Genomic DNA, 8,856 nt, shown 5'->3' with positions numbered 1-8,856 from the left:
TCACCTTCCACGTTAAATAATCGATTGAATTCCTGTTAAGATGAGTGTTTGAATGTTTGTTACAAACTTTAAAAGCTCAATTCAGATATGAATATTCACTTTCACTCATACAATTTATGGTTGTTAGATTATATTGATATCAGATTAACAACAGACTGTCGGGAATGCATTGTAAAACCAGAAAAGTGAATCTTTTCATTTTAGTCATTCACACAAAGACAAGTGATGCTCTCATTCACATGTAAATGGCTTTTTTATATAAACTATGATCTTGATATTTTAAGTAAAATTAACACTTTTATTTCTAAGGAAACTGAAATGAAATCATGAAAGAGAGGGAAAATTGACAAAAGATTCTAAAAAAGGAGAAGAAAAGTAAAGATTTGAAATATTTTATGTAGTACTAGAAGAAATAAATGATGAATAGTAGGCATTGGAGCTCATTTCACCCTCTATATCAACTCTGCCGATTACATTGTTTTTGAGTGCTTTGGAATACAATTAATCTTTGCTATGATGAAAGGATTTAGTAAAAAGGAAAAAAAAAATTATGAAAGGAAAAATTGGCATATAATTCAAAATTCATTCATTTCAGTAACAGTAATTAAAATACGATAAAATAAATGTTTGAACCTTTTCAAATCTTAGTACAAACATTTGATAATTGAAAATATTGCACTGATAACATGAACCATATATTTTTATCAATAAAAACATCAGTGGTAAGTATATGTTTGTACAAAAAACTGTCTGTCCAGCAATGTCACTATTTATTCAATGGTCATACATATATTGGCCCAAATTCAGAAAAATGGTTTTTAAAACCATTGGCAGATTTCCTGTAAAAATAACACTTATTTACCTCTTCAAACAGTGGACTCATGAATAAAAGAGCGTACTTAACCATGGCAACAGGCGTCAAATTGGCGCACTGTGACAAAAGCGCACATTTTTTAATATACGCGGTAAATAAGTGTAATTTATACAGGAAATCTGCATTAACCATGGGTTCAACCGATGGTTTTAAAAACCCCCTTTGTGAATTCGGCCATTAGGTTTCTTGAGAATATGAAAGGTTCAGAAAGACAAGCCAGATAGAGCAATAATGAAAGCTAGATTAAAGTAGGCTAAAGTTTAGTTTTGACAAACAATTTGAAGAAATAACCCTTGACTAGTTCTCCCACAGGGGAAAAAAAACCATTAGCTTATTAGACAGTGTTTGTAGGCTCAATAAATAGGGGCAGACTATGCAAACTTCCCTTCTAACAATATGGTGCTTTTGATAAAAAAAAATGTAAAGGAACAGCATTTCTGATAGGATTAAGTTCCGGGGTCACAGTTCCGGTGGTAAAATTATCAAGTACAAGGAAATATATTTAAGAAAAGCTTTCAAATTTCAGATTCTTCCTTCCAAATTAAGAATAGGTGGGAGGTCTGTATGAGCACTCCAGGATAAGCATTATAAAAATGAATGCACAAGAAGATGTGCATGTATACTGGGCATTCCCCTACCAAACTGCTACATGTTTCTCCAGACACCTCCCTAACACTGTATTCACACTTACAGTTAACACTTAGTTCTGTGCATACATTCATATAACAAAGTACAAGAAGGACAATTTATCCCTTTTTTAAATAGAGATTGGTAATTGATACATAATATTCTGATGAAATTAAAAGTATAATACCAAACTGTCTTAAAAGCAAATAATTATGCCCTGTCAAAGTAAAATACTGTGAATTCTGAGTGTATGATTATTACAAAGGATGAATTGATCATGACCTCTGCATACAATGCTTTTAGATAATCTTTTTACAGACCACACTAATTGATAAAACTACTGACAGCAACACAGAAGGTAATAATGCATGAGGAAAATATTACAAAATAATTGTCTGATCTGACAATCAAAGACTGTCCCATAAATGAAACTAAGATATCAGTATGTTTGTTTCTAAACACGAAATACAAAATGGTGAAATAATCCATAGCGAAATTGCTCTTTTATACAAGGGTAAACATCAATGATTTCATTCATGTCACAACTCATGGTCTGCAAACTCTGCATAATACTGTTGATAGATTCTTTAATGGTTATATAAAATAAACTTGTTGATTCATCAATAATACACCGACAGAAAAAAAAAGAATGACTAGTATTTTAACACAAATTCACCAACATTGAAATCAAATCTGGATACAACTAAAATTCAGAGGCGTGGTTTATAGTAACAGCAGTAAATTTGGAGTATTACGAGGACTTTTTTACATTTGCCCATCAAAATTAAGAATGCCATGTAATGTCATTTTCAGGCATTGTGTCTTCTCATCCATATTCCATCGTACACAGAATTGACAAAGTGTAATCTGTAATTCTTCTACATCTTCTCAAGGATATTTCCCATGGCTGTATTGAAGCATTGAGTGCCATTTGAAAAATGTCTAACTATAGTTCAACAGAGGCACTCAAGTCAAATTGTTGAAAAGCACGACCGAAGGACTTAGATGCTTTCTTGACCACTCATTCTACAAATACCTGCTAAGCTTAGAATAGAAAACAGAACTCACTCAGAAACATATCAACAGAAAAGAGGGAAAGATTTTTAAAAAGAAGAAAAATTATGCCCGCCAGACAGCCAATAAAGCCAAAATGAAAACGGCTGTTACAGCTGTAAGGGAAAGTGTAGAGGTTGCATTAAACATATATCTGTATTGGAACCTTAGGTACCACATGAAGGCAAGAATACAAGCAAAGAGGGGGACCATATATCTGCCAAGATCAAAGTCACCATCTCCTGTGTCTACATTCTGGTGCTCTTGATGAGTATGAGAAGAAGCTTGGGATATCTGACAATGGATAACCTGTTGGTTGGTGATACCATATGAAGCTAATGTTCGGCTTTCTTCTGATAACAGCTGACCATTAGAGATTAGACGAACTGTCTGGCCTGACTGAAGCTCAGATGAAAAGGTATCTCTGTGATAGAAAAGGAAAAAAATAGGGAGAAAATAAATTGCATCTATCTGGCTTCAGAAAAGGAGGAATACCTGACAAGGGAGATTGATTCATAATATAAAAATTCAGATATTTAATCATAATACACCTAGGTTATCAAAATGCTTCTTTCTCACTGACACGCTGCCATTTTGTTTTTTTTGTTTTTTGTTTCGTTTTCTTAGCCAGGAACATTTTTACAAATTTTCCATTGTAATATTTGCCAAGGCAATATGCTCCACATATTTCTAAAGACTGCTACATGTACACAAAAAGTATTTTGCATATCAGATTTTTAACAAGACTCAACTAAATAAACATGTACAGTGTAGTTAAGAGCATTTCTTTTCTGACCAAAAAATGCTAATCAAATTTGGTGAGGAAAACTACCGGTAATCCCAGCCTAAAGTTTTGTACTAGGTAATGACTTAACATAGTGCTTTAATAAACATGCCAGTTGAGGTAATAATCTTAAAAATTATTTTGAAGAGAATCCAATAAAATGACCACCAAAGAGTTATGTATGAATAAAAAATGTGCCAAATGATTCTGGTACCATGTGTCATTGCTGAGTTATTGATAAAACAATCATGGTATTCCATCTAAATGCTGGTTCCTTTTCCAAGCAATAATTCTCTGTTCCACATGCGCCTATCTTTTTCACCTTAGATTGACACGTAAAGAGTTGAGAAAAAATAATGAAGATCTTGATCTACCATGATATGGGCAATTCCATAGGTTGGTGGACATGAGCTCAATGTGTCTTTGTAAATATAGCCCATCTGAACCGTAACGTGAGTAACCCACTTTATCTGCACCCCTAGTAAAAACCATGTGTTCTTTATTTTTTTAATTATATACAAATTTGTCTCCCTAATATACTTCTTTGAAATTGGTATAATCAACTTTCATAAAAGCCTTGCATGAGGACACTTTTCACATATGTCCACTTTTCATTTTATGCATGTCCAAATCATGTAACATGAGTAACCGACACATTTCAAAGATTTGCCAGGAGCATAATGAAATTTCCCAAGTTTTGTTTTTATACAAAGGATAGTCAGACTGCATACTATGTTGTGATAAAGAGATGTTTAGTTCCTATCAATAATAATGGAGTTACAGCTCCAAGTATGAGTCAAGGTGTCTCCAAATGTAACTTGAGTAACCGTGGAATAGCCCATATGATAATTGACCTTTGTACAGACTTTTCCACAAAACTAGTTTCCACTTTGTACAAGTACATTTCCTTTACCTTTAAATATTTTTTCTATACTGAAAAAAAAGTGAATTGAATTGAAAAAAAAATGACAACAATATCATATGATGTGTTCTTTGTAGTCTGTACAATATCACTTTTTCCCATTTTAGTGGAAAATACAGGTTTTCTGACAGATAGTATTCAAATTTCAAACATGTATCCTATATGGGTAAGTAGTCAGTACTCCTTTTATCAACATATTGTGCAAAAAAATTGTGTAAATAACTGTATATATAATGTTTACCTTTTAAAATTGCCAAGAGTATCTTCAATATTTGTTGAGACAAGCCTTTCTGTTTCATCTAGAAACCTCAACTTAATGGTTATCACACCACTTGATGCTTGATCTCTCATCAATTGCGGTTGATTTGTCCTAACATTATCATGAGAAGTGTTCTCTGGGTGGTTGTCTTTATGGGTCTCTGTTCCAGAGATTAATGGCGATTGATCCGTTTGGTTTTGAGCTGTTTGGATATCTGAATTCTCAGCAGCAGTACATGTACTTTGGATTTGCCTTCTTCTGACACTCTGCTCTTCCAAATGAATTTGTACATCCTCCACTCTCTCCTCTGCAAAATCAGATGAAGATTTCTCAGAACTACTTACTCCATCTACACTTTCTAAGCCAGGGGAGTCTACACTGATCTTTAAAGTACTGCTTTCACTCAAATTATCTGTTGCTTCAATGCATTCAAAACTAGAATTTTGACTTGGGGTATTCTGCTTTGGTCCTTCCTCATACCGACTCTCCTCATTTTTCAGAAGACTTTCTGTACAAGCACTGGAACTTGCAAATACTCTTTCTTCTAATGCAGCTTGGTCTTCAGAACTTACATGTAACTCAGTCTCTGCCAACTGAACATTCCTTACACTATCCTCTGAAGAAACTTGTAATCCCTCACTGGAGATTCCTGAAGTAACACCTTCAGTAGCTTCTCTCACCTCTCCAAGGCCATCATCTGAATATGTTGTTGACTGCTGAGACAATGGTTCAGGATCTACTGAAGATCCTGAAACAGCAGGCTCATCTTGCCAATAAGGCTGCTGTTCAGTTACAGATGTTGAAAACCAGGCAGCTACCACAGTTGTTACTGCAACAATGACAGTCACCAAGATGGTGACCTCATCCCCGATTCCCTCAATCAGAGACATGATTTAATGCCATACATGTATCTGTAGAAAGAAAAGTAGTTGTAATGATAATAACTGCATTAACTGTTAAAAAAAGACATTAAACTATGAAAAAGTGGTAATGAATTAGCAAAGCATTACAGTGTATGACATTCATTCATTTCATTACATTTATTTCACCTTCATGTGTAAAAAGTAAAAACAATAAAAAAACATATATTTACAATTTAATGTGTACCATAAAATTAGGTATTGATACATAACGTGTGGACCCCTTTAAGAAGCAAAGAGCCTATCAGTAGGGGCCCAAAACGAGCATAAGATACAATTGAAAATAATAACATAAAACAGGAAAGCAATGGTACAACTTAAACAATAAGTGTTACATGATCATTATAACACAACAAAACAATTAAAACAAATGACAAAAAGTTAAACAAACAAAAACATTAAAAATTAATTCATTTTGAAATTACAAGGGCGCCGGCGCACCTAAGGGTAAATTGTTTATATTTATGAATATGTAAATCTTTTATTTTTCTTGTAAATCTAGTGGCTGTTGAGCATTCCTTAAAATCTTGTGATAAGTTATTCCATATTTTTGGACCATTTTATAGTAAGGATTGTTGAGAAGTGGTTTTATGTGCTAAAAATGAGTGATAATCTTTATTCTTGCGAGTTGGATATGCATGGTGAGAGTCATTTGTTTAAGAGATATTATTGAAAATTTTTGGAAGTATATTAATTCTACAGTTAAATATTAAAGTAGCAACACTCATGTCTATCAAATCATTAATCTTTAAGATTTTTTAATTTAAAAACAGGTAATTAGTATGATAATTGAATGGAGCATTAGAAATTATTCTTACCACTTTTTTTCTGAGCAATAAATAACTTATTAAAATGTGACTGAAATTTATTACCCCATATGACATTACAATAGTGTACATAAGATGTGGCAAAATAAGGCTATTATATAAAGTTATAGTATATTTTGGTAAAATAAATTTCAATTTTTGTAATATTCCAGCTGTCCTACTTATATGTGAACATATATCCTCAATGTGAGGTTTCCCAGAAAGAAACTCATTTATTTTTATTCCTAAAAAAGATGCATTATCAACCCTATTCAAGTATAATATCCACTTTCTGGGAGGATAGGTAAAGCCAATGTTACTGCCGTATTCAAAAAGGGTGATCGTAAACTCCCTTTAAACTTCAGACCAATAATTCTTACTGTATTGTATGTAAAATCATGGAGTCTATCCGGGGGGATGAAATATATGAGGAGCAACAACCTTCTCAGTGCAAAACAATTTGGATTTGTATCAGGTCGATCAACAATGTGCAATTACTCAATGTTTTAGATGATTGGACAAATACATGTATGTTGGAGGTTGGTGGTGCAGTTGATGTCATCTACCTAGATTTCATGAAAGCCTTTGATAAGGTCCCACACCACAGACTTTTAGCCAAAATTGAGGGATTTGGCATATCTAAGCTCATATGTGTTTGTGTCAATGTCTTGTTCTCTGACTGGGCTGATGTACATGTAACCAGCGGAATACCACAAGGGAGTGTCCTCGGACGCATGCTTTTGCCAGATCAGATTTCGTTAAGTATGACACCAAGTTATACAAGCATGAAAAAAGTGACAAAGATGCTGAGTTATTACAAGCAGACTTAGATCGTCTTGTTTCATGGTCTGACAAGTGGCTATTAAGTTCCATCCGGATAAATGTTGTGTACTTACAATAGGTAAAAAGAATTATAAATCTAATGACTATACAATGACATATTAGAATGCCTCACATAATATATCAAAAGTTGAAACTAGTAAAGATTTAGGAGTGATAGTCAACACAAAGCTAAGTTTTGATCAGCACTTTCAGTCAAAGATAAATAAAGCCAATAGGCTAATGAATCTAATTAGAAGAACATTTGTTTATCTTCACAAGGAGAACTTTTTACTCCTATAAAAAGCATTGATTAGGCCTCATTTGGAGTCTAAGTTGGTACCGTACCTAATGTAAAGAAACTTCCATATGAACAAAGATTGATTCAACTAAAACTTCCTACATTAGCATATCGCCGTGCGCGAGGAGATATGATCGAAAATATACAATTTATTTCACATGTATGACCAGGAGGTAGTGCAAGATTTGGGTCAGGTGCATGGGCCTACCAGAGGTCATGATAAAAAATTGTTTTCACATAAGAATGAGGAAACCCTGGAATAGTGTAAGTAATGAATTAGTAAATACATCCAGTGTCCACAGCTTCGAGAATAGACTGGTAAGTATTGGAGATGTGAACCAGTGACGTTCAAGTTTGACGCTGACCCACCAGGTGACCAGGACATGATCCAGCCAACCTAAAGAGACAGAATTTGGAGCTGAATACAGAGTCTAATTTAGACTGTGTTCAGAAGCATTCATAAGTAGCCATAAGTAAGTATTATTTTGCCTCTAGATCAAAATACAATAAAAAAAAATTTAACAATATTCAAAGATAACTTGTTTAATTGTAACCATGAAATAACCTTTTTTAATTCAGAATTTAATGAGGCAAGGGAATCATAGTTTTTGTGTGATATAAGTATATTTTTATCATTTGCATAAAAGTTTTAATGGAGAGCAACGGGCCGAGGACGGAACCTTGCAATACGCCATTTTAAATATTTTCAGTGGCAGATTTGAGAACGTTGATCACTAGCCTACATATTGTTTTCGATCTGATAAATAGTTGTGAAACCATTCATAGGCCACCTCCCTAATACCGTAATGACATGATTTTTTTTAAGTATAGAGTGATCAACGGTGTCAAAGGCCTTGGACAAATCTAAAAATACCCTGATTGTGTAATTACCTTTGTCAATTTCTTGCATTATGTAATCATGTATAAAGAATAAAGACATAAAGTAGAATATTTTTTTCTAAAACCTAATTGTTGTAAACATAAAATATTATTGTAAGTGGACTGCAGCAGCAATTTTAGGTACAAAGTGCTGCAGACTTCCGCGCATGCGGAATTCGTCTTCGCCATTTTCGATTCGGCAGAGAATTTAATACGTGTAGGGTACCACGATTCGGCTTCAAATCACCAGTTTTGAGAAATTTTGAAGAAAGGGCAAGGAGTGAATCTGTGTCTGATGGTAAGTTTAGTAACTGTAGAGTTTACAAGCTGAATGTATGTTTAGGTTTTCATGTGGTGGCTTTCTCAACACAAAGTGCCACAGTTTGTTGGTGAGCGAGCATTTATCATGTTTGTCCCCCGAGGGTTCGGATAGGTGAAGCGGAGGGTAGCGGTAGTGAAGTGTAGTGGAGCCTATCCGAACCCTCGCCTGAGGTACCTTATTCCCTGACATTTTGGCAAACATTCTTCATCCATCAGCATTCCACTTCCAGTCAGGAAGAGTTCCTTTTGCGAAGGCCACCCAAAGTGAAAAATATATTAGGCCTATGGGGT

General features: G+C 34.1%; 1 protein-coding gene across 1 annotated transcript; it reads right to left on the bottom strand.

The window, feature by feature from the left end:
* Positions 1 to 234: 234 nt before the first annotated feature.
* LOC129283844 (transmembrane and ubiquitin-like domain-containing protein 1) lies at positions 235 to 5,444 on the bottom strand. The gene is made up of 2 exons (XM_054919451.2): positions 4,502 to 5,444; positions 235 to 2,978 (listed from the first exon to the last, which is right to left on the bottom strand). The coding sequence occupies exons 1-2, from the start codon at positions 5,407 to 5,409 to the stop codon at positions 2,621 to 2,623; spliced, it is 1,266 nt and encodes a 421-aa protein (XP_054775426.2). The 5' UTR covers positions 5,410 to 5,444; the 3' UTR covers positions 235 to 2,620.
* Positions 5,445 to 8,856: the final 3,412 nt, after the last annotated feature.

This window comes from Lytechinus pictus, chromosome 3 (assembly GCF_037042905.1).
Source record: "Lytechinus pictus isolate F3 Inbred chromosome 3, Lp3.0, whole genome shotgun sequence".
NCBI classification, from domain to species: domain Eukaryota; kingdom Metazoa; phylum Echinodermata; class Echinoidea; order Temnopleuroida; family Toxopneustidae; genus Lytechinus; species Lytechinus pictus.
Note: the sequence above shows the minus strand (reverse complement) of the source record. Positions and strands in the feature narration are given on the sequence as shown.